We start from the raw sequence: 18,922 nt of genomic DNA on the forward strand, positions 1-18,922 counted from the left end.
ATAATTTATCTAGGTCAATTATCTTCAAAAGGGCATTTCTTTTTGGGATCATTGGTTAAAACAAAATGTGCGATGTAGAGGCTCAACATGTTGTCCCTTAAAAATCTGATGTTACAAATGAACTCAAAATCATCCAGCGGCTTCTGAGAGCTGATCTCAGTATTCTCTTGACAATATAGTCACAAATCAGAGGTTGTGTCCAGCCTGGAGCAAGGTTGATTATTATAAAAAAACTACATAAAAATGAAAAGGAAATTCCGGCTCCAGAAAAGAGCTGGATTAGAAGCGGTTACCAAGACCCTTGTCTGGTTATGCTTTGGTTAACAGTGTTTTTGTATCCATTTGAGCAGGTTAAACAGGAAAAATTCTAGGCAGTAAAAATGCAAATAGAAGTGATGATTTAAAATACAGTTTAATACACAATTTTATAAAAACAAATAAAATTACATAATTTAAAAGGAAAACATAATATTTACATGATACTCCCAAACTCTCAACATCATAGCATTTAGTATGGACAATGGGACAAATATAATTATGTATTAATTGTTAGTAACACTGGGAAGTTTGGAAGCAACTTTAGCTTTCCAGATAGTTGAAAATACTTCGTGGTGGTCCTGTAGGTTTGAGGGAGTTCCCAAGACATGGCCGCTTGGCAGCAGGGCTAAAAGAGTTCATCTGTCCTCTTTTCTTAATCTGCAAAGTTAATTTACTCATTTTTACTCATACTTAAGAACAAATGTCATTATATTGAAAAGAAAAAAGCTACCATTATACAACAACACTCAAGATAAATGTTTTAAAGTAGTGAGACACCTCAACTTGTGTCTTAATAACAATCATTCTAAGACTACAGCTCCATCCGGTGGTAGAATTAATTTCTCAAAAATCATGCATCAAGGAAAACTGTCAGCATTTCTTTTGGTTCTACTCCCTTTCCATAAATTTTATTCTAATTCCTAAATAAAATATCCTTGTAAAAATCTAAATAACATGGAAAAAAATAATGATCAAACAAAGTACCTGTTTTCTGGGTCCCACTGATGCAGGTGGCTCTTTTTCTGGTGACAGGGTTTGGAAGAGGAAACCTCGTGAGTTACGAGGGGCCAAGGGGTTGCTGTCAGAGATGCTGGCTAACTTTTGCAACATTGCTCGAGGCTGACTGAGTAATGAGCCTCTCTTGACCTGGAGATAAAGCACAAGTCAAAAGATTACAAATCTGTGACAGTATTTCCTCTTAAAAGCAATTTAAACAAGTTAACAGTGGAATTGCTATAAATACTAGAATAAACAACACTAATAAACTAAAATTTACACAGGAAGTAGAGAACAGCATGAGGGAGTGTGCTGTGGATACTGACCACAGTGGGCTGAAATGGCTTTAGGAACTGGTTGGTATTGGGAGCCGCCTTCTCTTGCAAAGGAGCAGCTGAAGGGTCTGTAAATAGGTGAAAAAAAACTTCAGTATCTTTGTAGCTGGCAGTTTTAGAAGTGTATCCAGCAGAAAATGCCCATCATGGGGCAAACTCAACCATCACTACAGTCCTCAATACTGTCAGAAAACTTGAATTAGTGCATAGTGATTTTGCTGATCTTTACTATCTTAGTACCTTTCTTTTGAAGGGTCTTAGCAGTTAGCTTCTTAGCTAGCTTCATAAACTGACTGTCCTCTTCTTCAATCTTTTCCTCATCATCTGCATCCTCTCCCTTTTTGGCTCGAGCTTCAGTCTACAGAACAGGATCCAAGTCAGACACATGCAGACAAGCATGAACACACAGCATTTTTTTTCTTACAAATACACACACCTGTTCTCTCAACCACTGTTCCCTCTCTAGCCGTTCTTTACGTCTATGCAACTCAAGTTGATCGATATCTTCCTCTTCCTCTTCCCCATCTCCATCAGGACCCATTCCACCAAACTCAAAGTTATCATCTGGACAAAACAAACAGAAAAAGAATAAAAAGGTCAGAAACATCTACTCCAGTTAGCTGCTACAAGCACAGTCAAGTTCAAACTCTCTTCAACATCAATATACTGAGGGGTGGGATCCAGATCACAAACTGAACCCACCAATGTTTTTCCAGCGGAAACGCCGAGCTCGTCCAGGTCCATCAGAATGCAGATCTCCATCAGCAAGGTAACGCTCCTGATACAGCCGCAGTCTTCGCTTATCATCATCCAAGACCTGCTTCCTGTAAGGAGAACATAATGAGCCTCATGTTCCTAGTGAAAGACTATGACAGTCTACAAAAGCAGCACAGTCATTTCTAAAAGGAATTGGGTTTAAGGCATTTCTAACACTTATGGAGTTGTCTGATCACATGGCATAACAGAACTACCCAGCTTAGCTTTGATAAATAAGTTGGCTCCCTCATGTGGCACACTGATGTTACAACAATTTCTAGCAGAAGACAAGCCCACTTGTGCTGTCGAATGTAAAATGCAAAGCTACCAAACAAGCATTTCAGCTGCTTTTGCAAGTACTTACCTGTTCCACCACCTACTAAAAGAGCAAGTCAGAAGAGGATTAAGATAACGTTTCTTACATGTGAATCTTGTTAACTTGGTCCATCAGTTCCTCATCTGATGGCAAATCTTCCTGTATCTCTTCCTCCTCGTATTCATCACCACCATCATCATCCTCATCCTCACTGCCCACATCACTGCCAGACAACTCTGCCTCAGATTCCACAAACTCTGCTAAACGGCTGTTGGGACACAAATAACATGTATAGATATCAATACACACATAAAATCACTGTCACATAAGTTGAAATATATTCATTACGTAGTAATTCCCAACCTCTACCACAATGGTTTTAAACAACTTATATTGTTCATAAATATCTCTGAAAAACAAAAACAGACATACTTTTTTTTTTTGCCAGTGTGTCGTCCAAAGACCGCTTCCCTTTCCTCTTCCTCTTCCTGCTCCTCCTCTTCCTCCTCAGTTTCCTCTTCTTCAGCATCTGATTTATCCTCATTTTCATCCTTAAATTAAAAACAAATATTTAGAGCACTAAGCACTAAAAGAGTAGTAACAAATACAGACACACATTCACATTCACCGCTGTGGTGTGTCATTTCTGTGCTACCATACAACATTGCATCCCCCATTTTCTGGACAAACAGGTAGTCCCACCCCAAACTCACACTACTGGTTGAACCAATGTGGGCACATTGGGCAAAGTAACAAATGTTTTCTAAGAGCTTTTATTTGTTGAGTACCTTTTCACTGAGGCTGTCTACATCTGACAGGAGCCTGAACTCACAGTCACCTTCCTCCTCTTCCTCAATTATGTTCTTGTTCCTATGGGGAGAGTATGAGGATATAAAGCATTTAGGATTTGGAGCAACAAAATACAAACTATAATTTTTAAGGATATGCAATGAATCTTTGTACATCGATTATAGCTTAGTACCTGTTCGTTTCAGATGGCTTTTCAAAGGCAGGACTTGAGACTGATCGCAGTGACGAAGCAGCTAAAAACAGGTTAGATTGAGTTTGTTACCGACAAAACTTAGCAAGTATCCTTTTAATACTCAGTATAAACAACAAGACTTACACAGGCTTCCTGTGAACTTGCCAGAGCAGAGAGCCAGCAGCTGGTCCATGTCTGCCTCTGAGCTGCCTTGACTCTCCCCTCGTTGCACTTCTGGCTCCAAGGTCTTGTTCTTCTCCTTGGGCTTGACGACTGGCTCTTCAGGTTGTGTAGAAAAAGCTCCAGAGCACAACCCCAGCAGCTCATCCTCTGCTGCAGGCTGAGAAGCCCCTTGCTGGGTCTGCCCTGTTCTGAAGCCCCCTGAGCAGAGCCCTAAGAGCTCACCCATGTTAGCATCCATGGCGTTTTCATCCAGACTGTCTAGTATAAGCTGCCGTTTGTGGGAACGGCTAGGCACACCGCGGGGACCGACATTTAAGAAGCCATCGGCATCCAGTAGCTGGGAGTGGGTGTCCTCCTCCAGTGAGAAGCGACCCTGGGAGTCCCCAGCTGGAGGGAGGGCAGACTCACTCGGGGAAGAGGGAGCATAAAGGTCTTGAGAATCCTCCACAGGGAGGGAGAGGGAGGGTTCAGACATCTTACCTGAGCTCTAAAAAATTATTTAGTGTTAAATTACTAATTTAACAGATAATTTACTTTCTAAAATGGCAAATCAGCATTGTCATTTACAACTCAAATTCAACTGTCACCTTGTTATGTGCATTTAAGATTTAGAAGACACAGTTACATTCAGTGAACGCACAGCTTTTTGTTGGCCAAAACTGAAAATTTGCGAGAATAACTTGAGCACAAGTGAAATTTGTGTGGGGAGCTTTTTTCCCCCGTGCATGGCTGTTGAAATGACTGGATATCTCCCACAAAATTCTGCCAAACAGCGGTAAAATGTGACATTTTGCAAAAATATTAGGCCAAACAAACTTCATTTCAGGAATACCAAGAGACCCTCACCTTTGAAGCAGAGCCAATTAAGCTGGATCTGAAGAGGCAGGGAGAAGGAGAGCGGAACGCACGGTTGGACAGGCCTCTGCCTGCAGCTCTATTGACTGGCTGGTATGATGGGATCATTGAGCTCATCAGCTCAAAACTACTGTTATGACAGCTGTCTTTAGTCAATGAAAGGGTGTCATCCTCCTCTGTGAAAAGAATGAAAATTCAGTCTGATTTCACATATATTTGATACTACCAATACCAAAAGATTGACCAGTTGTCAGAGCAACAGGTATAATAACTTTGTTTTAAATAAGAAACAGTAAAAAAAGTAACAGTAAAACGGAGTATGTAATGTCCATATGCACTCACCCATTTTATTGTCAGCTTCATGGCCAGCTGCGCCTAATCTTCTTACACCATCCCTGGACAGAAAAAGACATTCAGTTAGTATGGACTACAGAAAGTGTGTAGCAGCGCAATTAGGAAACGTACACATACCCTGTGCGGGAACAAGAGTTGCCAGCAAACAGCATCAATGTTCCATCGGTGTCTGCTGGAGTTGGAGAAGGACTTTTGAAGCCAGGGGAAGGGCATGTTTTTACTGAAACTTCATCTTCACCTTCCTCTTTGTCCACTGCCTCTTCTCCCTCCTCCACTTCATCACCACCATCACCCAACAATACATCAACACCCTAAAAAAAAAGAAAAAGAATGGAAATAAAATTAAAATTGATGACTATAAAATGAGAAAAGAGTAGTAGATCTGGAATTTTTTTAATCCAAAAGTAATGCCAATGTTTATTACTTCTTCATCCTCTGACTCTGTCATCTCTGCTTCCTCTTCTTCCTCACAATCCTCATTGTCAAGGCGATGCAGAGCAGCTCTGCGCTCCCTCTCCTCCTTCCTGCGGATGGCCATGGCTTGTTGCAAGCGAGACTTCAACAGTACCAGTTTCTCACCTACAAAGATGCAAACAATGAGCAATAAAAAAGCGCATTAAAACGGCTTCCATACCTGGAAATCAAAGCACTGTGGTAAAAATAGTGATTGCACCTGGTTTGACATTTGCAGGCTCATCCTCTCCCTCATTGACAGTTATTGTGATCGATTCAGAGCATAGTTCTTCCTGTCCTGAGGGGGCGCTGTCTTTCCTCACCACATTAAGCTGCAATGTGCGCTCCCTTTTAGGGCGAGGAGCAGGTTGGATGTGCTTCATGAAGCGTTCCTGTAGTGCTTTCAGAGCTGTATTACACACACACACAAAGTCAATCACTAATAGTGTGAAAGAGTGAAGGACATTTAAAAAGTGATAATCCCATAATCTCACCTGGGTTTTCCTGAGGTGGCTCCAACTGGACAAAAGCTCCATCATCTGCACACAACTTCGCCACAGGAGGAGGATCTAGACCAAGTTCTCTTAGTCTAGCTAGTTTATCCTTGCGAGGTTTGAGCATCTGAGCAGCAGTCTGGGCCTGATCAACTGAGACCTGTTTCTTTTCTGAGTGTTCATCTCCATCAATTTCTTGCTCAATGGAAGTTTCTTTCTCCTGACCCACAGGTTTGGGTTCATCAGTGCTTATGTCATGCTCTACTTCTGCTTCATTTGAGGTCTGTGGGTTGCTATCATTGGTAGGATTGTCCTGATAAGTGCTGGTGGCTGTGTCTGCTAGAGGTAGGGATGTCGAGGAGGACTGGTTATCCAGAGAAGATTCTGTTGGAGGGCTTGAGTCCTGCTCAGGCATGTGCTGAGATCTTGTGGTTTGATCTGAAGGTGGTTGTGTAGTGCCCTCTAAAATACAAGCCTGGTACTTGGCAGACCTTAAGGACAAGTGGGGAAAAAAGCAACAAAAAAAAAACAAATTGAGTATACTGGTTATTTCTACTGTATGAACATATACAGGAGATCAATTAGTTCATTAGCGATAGGCTCGATCGCATACTTAAGTAAAGCCATTGCACAACCCTCAGGACGAGGTCTTCTCTTGAAGAACTGGTCGATACTTTTGGCCTCTGGCATATAATATGGCAGATTGAGCATAGACTCTGCAAATGTATAAAAAGACAGCAGTGTCACGGAGAGCAACTTTTTATTATTATCCTGAAGTGATTTGCCCCATCTACACCACACTTTTGGATATATGTTTTTTTTTAAAGAAGCCATAAGCTTAAAGCTAAATTTATTTGATCCAAAATACAGTAAAAGTGTCATTTTGTGAACTATTACAAAAACAACAACAAGTTTTTTATTTGAATATATTTTATAATGCCATTTTTTCCCCATGATGGCAAAGCTGAATTTTCAGCGTCATATGATCCTTCATAAATCATTCTTAATATGCTGATTTGGTGTTCAATAAATATTTAGTCTTATCAATGTTGAAAACAGTTGTGCTGCTTAAAATTGTGAAAACCGTGATACATGAAAAAAGTTCAAAAGAACAATATTCACTTGATTGTTTTAGTCTAACTGAAATCAAACTCCTAAAGTGCATGTAAGTGCACTTAGTGAGCCTAGCAGATGAAACTTATGAACTGACCTCGCACGAGTCTCTGACTCTCACTGTGAAGCTCCTTGATTGCCTCCTTGCTGGCTTTTGCTGCTTTCCTCTCCTGAAAACAAGTCAGTGATTTTAATATACTCGATTAACACAATCAATAAGACTGTATCACTATAATATAAAAAAAAAAATCTCACCTTGCGTGGTGACCTGTTCTCTTGTTCTTCATCTCCACTGAACTCAGACAGATGAGGCTAGAGATAAATAATAATAAAAAGTATCCATAAATAACAGATTCAAATCATGTGGTGACTTCAGAGAGTGGAAGCAAAAGTCTGTCCTTACTTTGTGTTTGACCTTTTTTTTCACAGCTGATCGGATAGCATCTAGAGACTCTTCCTCGTCACCTTCCAATTGCGGTTCAGAGTCTTCCTCTAACTGGGCATCAAATAGATCAGAGTCTCCGAGCAAATAGCCGCTGTCATTAACTGCTTTGATTGGAAGGGCCTCCTTAAAATGAGAAAAACAAAGGAAAGTGATTAAAACAAATAATTCTGAAACAGTTAGTTGTTAAATGTTCTAAGCACCCACCTCTGTTTTTTCTTTCAGTCGTTTTACAAGGGCAACGTTGCGTTTCTCTTTTTCTTTGCGTCTTTGTGACTTCTCCCTCTTCTTTGCTTCTTTTGGTTTGACTTGGACTTCCACTTTCTCTGGCTCACTCTCATCACTGTCCATTGAGATACGGGATACTCGTTTTCCTCGCTTCTTTTTGATGTTTTCAGTCTCGTTAGTCTTTGTCTCCTCATCGCTGGACTCTGACAAGACCAGAGCATTTGCCATTCCAGCCTCTTCCTGCTCCCCATCACTGTCACTGTCCTGGAGTGCCTTCCGAGAGCGGCCCTTCCGACTAACCGTGATATCTTCATCTGAATCTGAAACACAACGGTTGAAAAAGGACCTATCACCCCACAACATATTTTAAGTGTCACTGTTCAGAAGTGTCAAAAACATTCCCTTTGTTCATTCATCAACAAACACAAAGCAGTTAGGATGAATCAAATTCTCAAATAGATGTTTCTCTACCATAAAAAAAAGAAAGATCTTATCCAACTAACCTTGTTGGTCTTCAGTGACCATGTTGGTGTCAATCACAGGCTCCTCCATTGGTGAGCCCATTCCACTATCTGAATCACTTTCAGCTGTTCTTGCTTCAGCCAGGTCTACAGGCTATAAAATATTACATTTGGTATGAATGTTAATACTAATTTGACAGACTTCATTACAAAAATAAACACAAGAGAATGTAAATATCGCATACCTTTTAGCACTACATTGTAACTAGAAAGCAACCTACACCGTATCTATCATTCTTTTATTTGGCTGTAAACACTAACTTACATAGAATACAATAAAAATAAATTCGACATTGGCAACAATTAAGATAAAAACGCAAATAAAGTGTGCACAATTCCTCAGGCCTTATGTGACAAAAGACAGGACGAATAGCTAAGCTGGTTAGCCAAACACAAATAACCTGAAGAATTCATTCAAAATCTTTATCACCTGTTGGGCGAATTAGTTGTAAACTAGAATTTGTTCAACAAATGTAGTCATTTACATGTATTTTGAAAGTAATATATTGTTATTTTGCTCGGATACGTTACCCGCTCAGACAGAAGAGAGCTCATCTTTAGGTCGTGTCTGGAGTTTTCTTCGGTACAAAACTACATCAATCGCACGATGCAGACACTCCAAAGCCGCATAAACGTAAAAAACGCTGTCTTTTTATCCAAAACGTCATAAAATCTAAATGTAAACGTTATTATTACAATGCCAAAATGTATACATCCATCTCCCGCCCGATGGTGGTAAACGAATAGAACTTCACCCTTCGCGCGCTGGGCTCGAGCGCTTTTCTTTAACTTTCTCCGTCATTCTTTTCGAGCATCGCTATTGGATGAACGGTTGTTAGGCGCTTTTGGGCTGTGCTGATTGGACAGGACGGTCAGAGCTGAAACACCAATAACGCGTCGGATTGGTCAATGCTGACTGTACATGGACAACAGAGTTCTAGCAAATAAGGCAAGTTTGGCCACATGGGGGCAGGATATTTCTATAATAAAATATGCAGCAACTTTCAGTATACTTCATGTAAACTGTTAAGATAACACGTAAATAGAAAGAAAAACATCCACAACCTTTTGAGTGTTTGTTAATGATTAGTCCTTTGACCATCCGCAATTTCTATTAATCAATACACGTGTCAAATGGCACTTACAACTGAAATGAGTGTGCGCGCAGCAGATTTTCCCTGGATTTAGATGGTTAACTGAACTGCATTAATTTCAGTGCCATGAGCCCATGCTAAAATCAAATTATGTAATGCTACACACAACTTGGCTAGCCTGTGTATCCGTTTACTTCACCGCCCAAACCTTTATCATTTTCCCGTTTTGTGTCAATGTGCGCGTCCACCAACCGAATTCCGCGTGCCCGCGCATGCGCACTTACAAATCCCATGGATCTGCTTTAAATCACTCAGAAGGCAACGCAGGCAGAGCGCTGCATATGTACGCATCCTTCCATTTCTTAAATTAGCCACCTTAAGCTTCGAGATACCGCCCCCAATTTCAGTGTCGGTACGGAGCCGCCAGGCCGGGACAGAGACGGAGAGAGATCCCTCGGCCATGGAAGCGCTCGGACCCGGTAAGTGCTAAAAAAAATGTATGACAGCGTAGTGCGGGCCGTTGCGCTGCCTCACCAGGGCCCGCGGTAGCGCGCTGTTTAGGCCTCGGCGGAAAAACGAAAACAATCCCCCTATTACGCTACGCCCGCTTGTCAAAACCGTACTAACGACACAAAGCTGTTAATAATTATACTCCGCCTCGGCGAAAGAGATTTTGGGAAGCCAACAAGTGTTTGTTTATTACTGAAAGAGCGTTAAATGGTTCTAGCCCAGTGCGGAAGACAGGACGGCATTGTGTGGTGGTGGGGATTTAACCACACAGCTTTCTTCCGCGTCTGCCATGAACAATGCATAATAAATAACACGTCCTCTGTTTTAAAAGTAACACATTTTTAATGTTTTTATCCCAGACGGTTTGATAGCAAAGTGTGGACATTCGTTATGAATGTTTTGCGCGAGCTTGAATCGCAAATGAACGCTCTCGTGCGGTGTAGTTGATACGGGCGCGGATGTGTTTCCCCCTCTGTCTCTCTTTCTTTTGTTTTTAATTGTTGGCGCTTTGTGTTATGCCCATGTGCGTTTGTTTATGCCTAAATGCTGACCATGCCAGAGGATAACGGTTGACAGCACTTTAAGCGCCAATGTCACGTATCTAACGCCATGCACAGCCAACGACCAGCTGTTGTCACTATAAGAATGAACCCGCTGACCTCTGACAAATTAGCTTAATTATGATCTTAGCCCATGACATGCATGAGAATTAAGCGATGCTGGTACAGTATTTTTTGAGAGCTTGTTTGCTTTGACTTCTTCAAATTGCCATGCATTTGTTTTCATATTGTTTGTTAATGCATCAGTGCTTTTGAAAACATCTGATGTGTCCTGCTTCTCTCAAGTGATGCTTTTCATTAACCTTGCAGGTTATTTAACTTCATTAACTTCTGGCTCATTAACTTCATTTTTATTCAGTCAGTATTGTCTAGAATCACGTTTGTTTATTGGACAAGTGTGAAAGCCTTTTAAATGGCACTTTGTTTGAGAGCATGCTTTAATAAGGAAATTAATAGGGTGCATGTTGTAAGAAAGATTCCTTTCTAAAAAGCAAAAACAACTGGTGTGTGTTTTGGGAATGTTTGCTCTGTAAATGTACCTTCTGTTCTTCAGCTCTGAGGTCAGGCAATGCTAGAGATCTGCCATCAAAGTGTTTGCAAGAATGACAATGTATGCTGATTGCAATATTAAACTGTAATTCTCCGGCAGCTCAGCTTGTGTTTGTTGACATTCTGTGGCTGTCAGAGTCTCATGGCCTCTGAGTCTGACAGCCAACATCAGCATTGTTTTTATCTGTTACTACAAAACAAGATTTTAAAAGTCAACATGGAATCAAAATTGACCTTAATGGATCCACATTTCTGTTCTTATTATGAACAATTAATATAAAAAATGGAATCTTTAATAAAAATAATTGAATAAACAACTGCCAAACATTACATTGTTTGTCAATGTTTAGCAGAACTCCCATACTGCTAATAATACCTGCTTTTCACCATCTATTCAGTGCCTGATGAAAAATTCAACCCAAATGTGCCACGTTGAAGGAATAAAATAGGTTGAAAACCACAATTCATTATGATGGTGTTGCAATCTTGCATCGTTTCATTATAATTTGAATAAGTATGATTTGGTAATCTAAAATTAACGGGAAGCATATGAAAGATCAAAAGCCATGTAAACAGTTCTTTAGTTTGGGTAACTGCAGCCTCTAACAGATTTGGATATATTAATTGTGGCTGTGGTGTGTGATTCAGTAAGTAGTTAACATGGATCCTGCATATCTTTGTCATGTATAGCATCTGCTGTGTAATCCAGGTGATCTGCCTGTATCATGAGACTCAATGTCATTACGGCGTCATCACTTAGTCCAGCTCCCCCTCAGATTAAGCCTATCATGCCATTTAGCTCACAGCGTGGCACTTTTAGCCTGTTTCCCCCAGTAGAGAGATACTGGATGCAGTTTGGAATTTTCCTTTTTCATAGCCAAATTAATGGATCAATTACAGGATCTTCTTCTTGACATTCCCGATGCAGCGGAGTAGAAAATGTGGCATGTTCATTTAAAGCCTTCTCGATTTTTGTCATGATTGTCATGTTTAGCGTTGCATATACTATTCCTTTGTATGCATAAAATGCATAGATAACCTATTATTTTTGTCTAAATATTTTTATTTCTGCTTTGATGAATGAACCAGAAGAAGTTACAGCTCAAATCTTTAACAATGTCATTGTGATTGATTATTTGTTTGGACTGCCAAATGTTATGGCATTTTAAACAACATGGAATTTAAAAAATCAATGCCGTTTCTGTGAGTCTAAAATAGCTCTTAATTGACCCTTCAACAAATTAAGGCCTTAAAAGGTCGTAAATCAGAGTAGAAAGTCTTAAATTTATGAAGTCATGGCATTAAATCAGGGATCCTCAAATCTGGCCCACTCCTGCAGAGTTTAGCTCTAACCCTAATCAAACACATCTGAGCATGCTAATCAGAGTCTTCAAGATCATTAGAAAATCACAGGTAGGTGAGTTTGATCAGGGTTGGAGCTAAACTCTGCAGCAGATTGGCCCTCCAGGGAAAGATTTGAGTGAGTTTATGCTTAACACAGAATAAACCTCTGTTAATGGGTTATGGAAATGTTTTCTCTTGTTTTTCTGAGCCAGCTGGCTGATATTTGTTCTTGTTTTAATCATAAACTCACTTCATTTTGATTGATTTCACATCAGTTCACAAAACAAAACTTCTCTAATGTAATTTGTAAATGCATCTTGTTTTATGAATCTCATAAAATGTGCAGAAACCATGTACATAGTGTATGCTTAACAGCATTTAGTAGATTCTGAAATGGTATTTTGAACATACCCTTACTTCAAATGACTGCTAGACCGTCAGGCAGTTGTTAGATGTTCTGGATCAAATAAGCAATCCAGTGCCTTTTTTGTTCATGGATTACTTTATTCCTATTGTAATTGAAGGCATCAGGATACCACAGAAAGCACAGGCTCGATAATGAGTGCCGTGAGACCCTGATTGCAGACTGAAGGCAGTAGCTGCCCACTTTTAGCGATCGTGTCTGACACTCCATCTTGGTGTGAAGTGTAACAGCTGAGTGGCCTATATATAGAGTCCTCTTGGTTTTTGATGAATGCAGGTTTTCCCCCATCTCCACCCCAGCTGTGTTCATGCTGTAGTTCAGAGAGCTTTGTTGGCGTTGAGGAGGGGGAGCCATAGACAGACAGACAGTATGTGGAAGGGATGAGAGAGCGGTTATAGACGCTCCCAATTGTTCTTCCTGGCGCTTGGCTTGCTAACTGGAGCGTGTAGGTCTGTGAGGGGCTTAGACCCCTGCAAACCACAGCGGTTTGACAAAAGGGTACATCATATCACTCTGATGGGCCCCAATAATTAAAAATTTTAATTAGGAAGTGAATGTATATTGCATAGTTTGAAGCTGTTCTTGCTTCAGTGTCTATTTGGATTAAATAGGACTACATTTCAATTGGCCATTATTTTGTACTATTATAACAGTTTTTTGCAAGCAAATGATTTGGTGGGTTGTGATGGCGTCATCCCAGATCGCAGCCGCCCACCCCCTTCCCATATGACCCTGCTGTCGTCTGTCTGCAGTGGACACGCAATCTTTTGTCTGATAGCTTGCGTGGGGCTTCCTGGAGACAGGACATTAATGATTGGCTATTATTGTTTCTTATTTTAATTTTTTTTTACACCGTTTGTGGGTTAAAGGTCAAGTCATGTCGCCTTAAATTGTTTGTATTTCTGTCATTCTTTTCTTCCCTGTTAATCAATCTGAAAGCCAGGCTTTCTCCATATTGTGTTCCATGAAAGAAAAGGGCACGTCAGTGTATGGTATATGTCAGATGAGATCTCAGTCAGTAGCCACTACTACGTTAAAAGAAGGCTCAGTCTTTTGGCTTCATCTAAACAAAATAATTGTTTGTTTCTTCCAGGCCCGCCTGCTCCTACCTCCCTCTTCCAACCACCACGCCGTCCCGGCTTGGGTACGGTGGGGAAGCCGATTCGCCTGCTGGCCAATCACTTCCAGGTGCAGATCCCCAAGATCGACGTCTACCATTATGACATCGACATCAAGCCTGAAAAGCGACCCCGACGGGTCAACAGGTGAGTGCAAGCAGATTTCTTACAAAAAATTAATGATACAGATGGTCAGATTTAATTTAATTTTGGGTCATTAGGGCCCAAGCACCAATGGTGCGAGGACCCTCTTTAATTGCTCTGTTTAAGGAATGGTTTCTTTTGTTTGTTTTGTTTTTTCTCTCTAATGCTCACCAAGGCTGCATATATTTATTTAGCTTTTAATTCCATTACTCCAGTCTTTAGTGTCACGCAATCCTTTAGAAATCACTATATTATGCTGATTTGGTGCTCAAGAAACATTTTTTATCAATCTTGAAAACGGTTGTGCTTCCTAAAGTTTTTGTGGAAACTGAATAAGAACTACTGAGAACTTTCAAGATTCTTAGTAGAAAGTTTAAATAAATCTTTTGGAATATTATGAATGTCTTTGCTGTCATTTTTTTATCGATTTCACACATCCTTTCTGATTAAAATCATTAGTTTCCTAAAAAAAAAAGTGCTGACCCCAAACTGTTGAACAGTAGTATGTGTATTAATTTATGTTAGGGATGTATTCATGAAATTTGCTTATGTAGCTAGCAGTGGAAATGTATTTGAATGATTGTGAATTTGGGATATGTTTTATACTATAGAGAGGTGGTGGACACGATGGTGAGACATTTTAAGATGCAGATCTTTGGGGACACGCAGCCTGGTTATGATGGCAAGAGGAACATGTATACGGCGCATCCGCTACCCATCGGGAGAGACAGGGTAAGCAAAGCATGATCAAATGCAGTATTTGGGTTTTCCCAAATGTTTAATAAACATAACAATATCCTTGTGTTCAACTTCTTATTGCAAGAAGAAAAGCTCCTTTTAAAAATAAGCGTTCTTGACATGTAATGCAGGTGGATCTGGAGGTGACATTGCCAGGTGAGGGGAAGGATCAGACCTTCAAGGTGTCTCTGCAGTGGGTGTCAGTGGTGAGTCTGCAGATGCTCCTGGAAGCTCTGTCTGGTCACTTGAACGAGGTCCCGGAGGATTCTGTACAGGCTCTGGATGTCATCACTCGTCACCTGCCCTCCATGCGGTAAACCACAGTCTCTGAAATCCTATTTGCGCATGTGAGTTGTGTAAACGTTTTTTGCTTAGGTTGGCTTGAAATCTTTCGCACCTTTTGATACAGGTACACTCCAGTAGGTCGTTCCTTTTTCTCACCACCAGAGGGGTATTACCACCCACTGGGAGGAGGGAGGGAGGTTTGGTTTGGTTTCCATCAGTCTGTCCGTCCAGCAATGTGGAACATGATGCTCAACATAGATGGTATGTTTTGTCTTCCTAAATCTTTTCCTTCTATGTGTTTTTGTGCATCTCCAGAATATGCCCAACTCTACCAATTTTAATTTTATTTATTACTCTGCAGTTTCAGCTACTGCCTTCTACCGAGCCCAGCCTGTCATTGAGTTCATGTGTGAGGTTCTGGACATCCAGAACATCAACGAGCAGACCAAGCCCCTTACAGATTCACAACGTGTCAAGTTCACCAAGGAGATCCGAGGTGAGGGATAAAGCATGTTGTTGTAAAATGGGTCATAATGTCATTTACTGTAGCTCAAATTTAGTTTACACTACCTATCAAAAGTTTGGAGGTGGTAAGATATTTCTTATTTTGTTTTTGAAGAGTCTTATGCTCACCAAGTCTACATCTATTTGATCAAAATTACAGTAAAACCAGCACTATTGCGAAATATTACAATAGAAATGGTTTCTATTTTAACATTATAATTTATTCCTGTGGCAGTAAAGCTGAATTTTTAGCAGCCATTATTCCAGTGTCACGTGATCCTTCATAAGTTTTCTAATATGTTTTACTGCTAGAGCTGACGCGATGACCGCGATATTGTAATACTGTGATACTAACAAGCCAACCGAATGAAAAAAAAGAAGGTATGCACATCCAAGAGTATCTCGATCAGGTGCAAGATCAAAAAGTGATCAGGAAAAGTAGAAAAAAAGATCTGCACTCTGTTAATCCCTTTATTTTAAATGTTTAAAAAGCGACGTTTTGGTGAGAAGAACTTCATCAGGCAAACACATACAAACAGAAGCAAGACTCTCAATAAATACTAAGGCCCCGTCCACACGAAGACGGGTTTCTCTGTATACGCATAAATTCTTTACCGTATAGGCGTTTCGTCCACACGAAACCGGCATTTTCGAAGAGTGAAACCGATCATTTTTGAAACCGGGTCCCAGGGTGGATAAATTTGAAAACGCCGTTTCCATGTTTTCGTGTGGACGGCGAATCCGTATATTTTCTGAAACGATGACGTCATCAGCCCACGTCTCGCCCCTAATCAGACACCGCTACGTCACATAACAGCGACAACAACAATATCAGACTACGTGCCTGTGTTCGTGCTGCAGAACCTACTGAGCTCATTAGTATTATTAAAGCAAAATCTTCTGCTTTGTGTGTTAGTTTATATTCAGCCCGCAAGGTTTACGCACATGGTCCAAGTCTTCTTCTCTGCTTTTTTGTGTATCTCTGTGGCAGAATTACAGCGCCACATTGGTCTGGCATGTGTACTACATCGTTTTCAGTGATTCCGTGTGGACGCAGATATTTCCTGAGACGACTCAGTGTTTACGGAATTTTTTTAGAGCGAGGCAAAAAAAAAGATCGGATATGGAGAAACCCGTCTTCGTGTGGACGTAGCCTAAGATTTAAGGCAGAGTTCCAATTGATAACACCTGTTGGTAATCAAGGTGAATCATGTGAGTGGCTATATCACAATTAAAAAGAGGATGACCACATCAATTCTGTTTGTATTTGTTTGCCTGATGAAGGTCTTCTCACCAAAACGTCGCTTTTTAAACATTTAAAATAAAGGGATTAACAGTGTGCAGAGCTTTTTTCTACTTTTACTAACAAGCCAACCGCAACAACCACGATGTTTGCGTTTTCTTTTCTTTTCCTTTCATGAGGCTATGCGTTTTACACTTAAAGGTGCAATAGATGATTGTCTTCAGAAACATTTTTATGCTTGTTGAAAGTCTCCTCACATCCCCATAGCAATCGTTAAGTTATGTGGTCTAAATGTATTTATATATTCTGTGGAAGGCGTAGGACCAAGAAATGTTCATCCAATCAAAACATTTTGATTGACTTTCCTACCTGCCTGTCAACATATGTATTAGCATACCTCTACGTAACCGGTTCGCACAGACAGGATACATCATCAGCGCATTCACATACACTGTGCAGGCAGAGCGAGAATGGCAGGCAAACATCAACAACCTGACCTTCCTTCCTGGGATTGTAGTACGGTTACTAACTGTATTATAAAGTTCTCTCACCGGTGAACGACATATGATGTATTGTAGTAATGTTGTCTCTGGTCGTCTGGTCTGTGTGCGTATATACGTTCAGGAGGCATGGGTTTGGACAGCGATTTGCAGGGAGGGTGCGACGTTTGCTTTCAGTGCTATCAGGCTAAAGTTAGCATTTTCCAAGATGTTCTGCTGCACCTTTAATGCATGTGTATTGAATGCCTCTATGTACAATTGTGATTTGTACTGAGAATCCGTAGATTATCTCTGAACAGAGAGAGAGAGATTAGATGAAGGTGTGCGATTACCTGCGTCTGTCCTTCAGGTCAAGTCATATATTAGTGAAAAAATCAATTTGCTATCAGTTGTTCTATAGGCCGGGACACACCAAGCTGACGATTGGCCGTCGGTGAGCGGCTGTGGGGCTAGTTTGTTTGGTGTGTTCCACTTGTCGGGCTCACGTCGGCGGTAGTTTGCCTGATTTAACTTGTTGAATCAGCCTCGGGACCATTGATGAGAGCGAGAACTCTGATTGGATGTTCAGTTTAGCGAACGAGTCCGTGCAGGAGAATTAAAGCGAAAGTGGTGAAAACGGGCAAGTAAATGGAGGCACAGACAGAAGGCTGTTGTTTGATGTGACGTGGTCTTACCCAAGCGTTCCAATATGCAAATGTTTTCATAACATGATCCGCGTAAAATGATAAAAGTTATTAGTGTTACTGATATTCAAAATGGTAAGCAAGCGCTGCTTTGTTTACGTTTCGTATATCTGGGTTTATCTCGTATATCTTTTTGGTTTCTCCGTTTGAAAGACGAATATTTACTACTGATATAGACGGCTAATTCCTTTCACGCAGACACAGAACGCACGTGCTAGTTTACAGTCGGCTGTAGTCTATGCGGTGTGTTCACATGCAGCTTTTTGGCCCAACGTTGCCGATGCGAGGCGACAACATCGTTGGCTTTCATCGCAGCTAGTTCTTTGCAGTCTGTTTGGGGTTTCCCGTCCTTAAGATGACAGCGATATTTGTAGATGTATCCTTTTTAAGGGGATTTCCCTTGACTGGTGTCAGCACTGGTAAATGCATTAAATCAATGCTATTGATCTTTATAAAGTGAAACATCAGCTTCAGCGTTACCCAGGTGATGCACCGATCGTCGATTGAGCTTTGTAAAGTGGCGCTTGAAGTTAAAGTAAATATTCCCAAACGTGTTAACTATATCATGAAATATATTGATTCTCAAATATAAGTAAATGTATTTTTACACCTTTATAGATGATGTTAGTTAATCTACAGGGTGGGCCATTTATATGGATACACCGTAATAACATGGGAATGGTTGGTGATATTAAAGTCCTGTTTGTGGCATATTAGTATATGTGAGGGGGCAAACTCCTCAAGATGGGTGGTGGCCATTTAGAAGTCGGCCATCTTGGATACAACTTTTGTTTTTTCAATAGGAAGAGGGCCATGTGACACATCAAACTTATTGGTAATGTCACAAGAAAAACAATGGTGTGCTTGGTTTCAACGTAACTTTATTCGTTCATGAGTTATTTACAAGTTTCTGACCACTTATAAAATGTGTTCAATGTGCTGCCCATTGTGTTGGATTGTCAATGCAACCCTCTTCTCCCACTCTTCACACACTGATTGCAACACCGCAGGAGAAATGCCAGCACAGGCATCCAGTATCCGTAGTTTCAGGTGCTGCACATCTCGTATCTTCACACCATAGACAATTGCCTTCAGATGACCCCAAAGATAAAAGTCTAAGGGGGTCAGATCGGGAGACCTTGGGGGCCATTCAACTGGC

The 18,922-nt window shown here is 40.7% G+C and overlaps 2 protein-coding genes and 1 long non-coding RNA gene across 6 annotated transcripts in view; 2 read left to right on the forward strand and 1 right to left on the reverse strand.

Moving 5' to 3' along the window:
• LOC306847501 (claspin-like) lies at nt 1–9,623 on the reverse strand. The gene is made up of 24 exons (XM_079381455.1): nt 8,599–9,623; nt 8,050–8,161; nt 7,526–7,866; nt 7,280–7,444; nt 7,132–7,188; nt 6,974–7,046; nt 6,377–6,479; nt 5,764–6,254; nt 5,490–5,678; nt 5,241–5,395; nt 4,934–5,127; nt 4,805–4,857; nt 4,454–4,638; nt 3,569–4,094; nt 3,425–3,485; nt 3,231–3,312; nt 2,875–2,993; nt 2,549–2,710; nt 2,073–2,194; nt 1,807–1,934; nt 1,611–1,728; nt 1,362–1,438; nt 1,024–1,185; nt 1–696 (listed from the first exon to the last, which is right to left on the reverse strand). The coding sequence occupies exons 1-24, from the start codon at nt 8,620–8,622 to the stop codon at nt 580–582; spliced, it is 3,816 nt and encodes a 1,271-aa protein (XP_079237581.1). The 5' UTR covers nt 8,623–9,623; the 3' UTR covers nt 1–579.
• LOC306847517 overlaps nt 1–18,922 on the forward strand; it is a 779,007-nt gene that overhangs the window by 276,776 nt on the left and 483,309 nt on the right. The gene's annotated exons all lie outside the window — the stretch shown is intronic.
• The window catches only part of LOC306847503 (protein argonaute-4-like), a 23,430-nt gene continuing 13,991 nt past the window's right edge, over nt 9,484–18,922 (forward strand). For all 4 annotated transcript variants that reach the window (XM_079381457.1, XM_079381458.1, XM_079381459.1 and 1 more), the window contains exons 1-6: nt 9,484–9,640; nt 13,642–13,813; nt 14,422–14,542; nt 14,680–14,861; nt 14,958–15,094; nt 15,195–15,329. In XM_079381457.1, coding sequence (XP_079237583.1) covers nt 9,622–9,640; nt 13,642–13,813; nt 14,422–14,542; nt 14,680–14,861; nt 14,958–15,094; nt 15,195–15,329 — 766 coding nt within the window. In that variant the 5' untranslated portion in view covers nt 9,484–9,621. The remainder of the gene's footprint in view (nt 9,641–13,641; nt 13,814–14,421; nt 14,543–14,679; nt 14,862–14,957; nt 15,095–15,194; nt 15,330–18,922) is intronic.

Source organism: Barbus barbus (genome assembly GCF_936440315.1).
Source record: "Barbus barbus genome assembly, chromosome: 27".
Classification (NCBI taxonomy): domain Eukaryota; kingdom Metazoa; phylum Chordata; class Actinopteri; order Cypriniformes; family Cyprinidae; genus Barbus; species Barbus barbus.

Excerpts from the sequence above, each read along its gene's own strand:
- LOC306847501 (XM_079381455.1), bottom strand. The coding sequence starts at position 8,622 with ATGAGCTCTCTTCTGTCTGAGCGG. Across the intron at positions 7,445-7,525 it reads GACTGAAAGAAAAAACAGAG|GAGGCCCTTCCAATCAAAGC; the intron begins GTGGGTGCTTAG and ends TCTCATTTTAAG. Across the intron at positions 4,639-4,804 it reads TGAAGCTGACAATAAAATGG|AGGAGGATGACACCCTTTCA; the intron begins GTGAGTGCATAT and ends TTCTTTTCACAG.